General features: G+C 70.2%; 1 protein-coding gene across 1 annotated transcript in view; it reads right to left on the reverse strand.

The window, feature by feature from the left end:
* Positions 1-702, reverse strand: part of ELFN1 (extracellular leucine-rich repeat and fibronectin type III domain containing 1) — a 4,904-nt gene that overhangs the window by 1,203 nt on the left and 2,999 nt on the right. Inside the window, exon 2 of the mRNA XM_010840631.1 lies at positions 5-701. Coding sequence (XP_010838933.1) covers positions 5-701 — 697 coding nt within the window. The remainder of the gene's footprint in view (positions 1-4; position 702) is intronic.

The raw sequence follows: 702 nt of genomic DNA on the forward strand, positions 1-702 counted from the left end.
GAGCTCTGGCTGTCGGGGCCCGGCCGGCCCTGCTCCCCCTCCCTGCGTTCTGCCTGCTCTGCCGCACGCACCTCCATGTAGCCGCCCTTGCTGCCCTTGGGTGTCCCGCTGCCCTCCGCCAGCTGGTACTGCTCCACCTCCCCGGGGGCGGCGGGCAGGTATGGGATGCGGGTCACCGCCTCGGGGCCCAGCGGCGGGCCCTGGGACAGCGGGGCCAGGCCTGGCGCCTCCAGCTCGGGCCCGTACTTGAGCTCGATGATGGTCTTCTTGAGGCTGCCGGCCGCTGCCGCCGCCTGCTTCTGCTTGCCCTCCCGCCGCCGCCGCCGCCGCAGGCAGTAGTAGACGGCGCCCAGCACCACCACCATGCCGAAGAGGCAGCCCAGGACGGTCATGATGTAGTGGGTGGCCGTGGAGGGGCTGGGCACGGGGCCCGGCGGGCTGGGCGGCTGCGGCAGGCAGAGGGTGAGGCAGGTGTGGTTGTGGCGCAGGCCCGAGCTGCTGGACACCACACAATAGGTGTAGTTGGTGAGCGCGTACAGGTTGGTCAGGCGGATCTCCTCCTGGGCCCGGGTCAGCCTGGACACGGTGGACGACTTGCTGTTGTTGAAGTGCTCCAGCGTGTACATGCGGGTGAAGGGGCTGGGCAGCTGCACCGTGATGGTGGCCGAGTTCTGCGTCAGCTGCTTGACCTTGATGAGCGGG

Source organism: Bison bison, unplaced genomic scaffold (assembly GCF_000754665.1).
Source record: "Bison bison bison isolate TAMUID 2011002044 unplaced genomic scaffold, Bison_UMD1.0 scf7180017846740, whole genome shotgun sequence".
NCBI classification, from domain to species: Eukaryota; Metazoa; Chordata; class Mammalia; order Artiodactyla; family Bovidae; genus Bison; species Bison bison.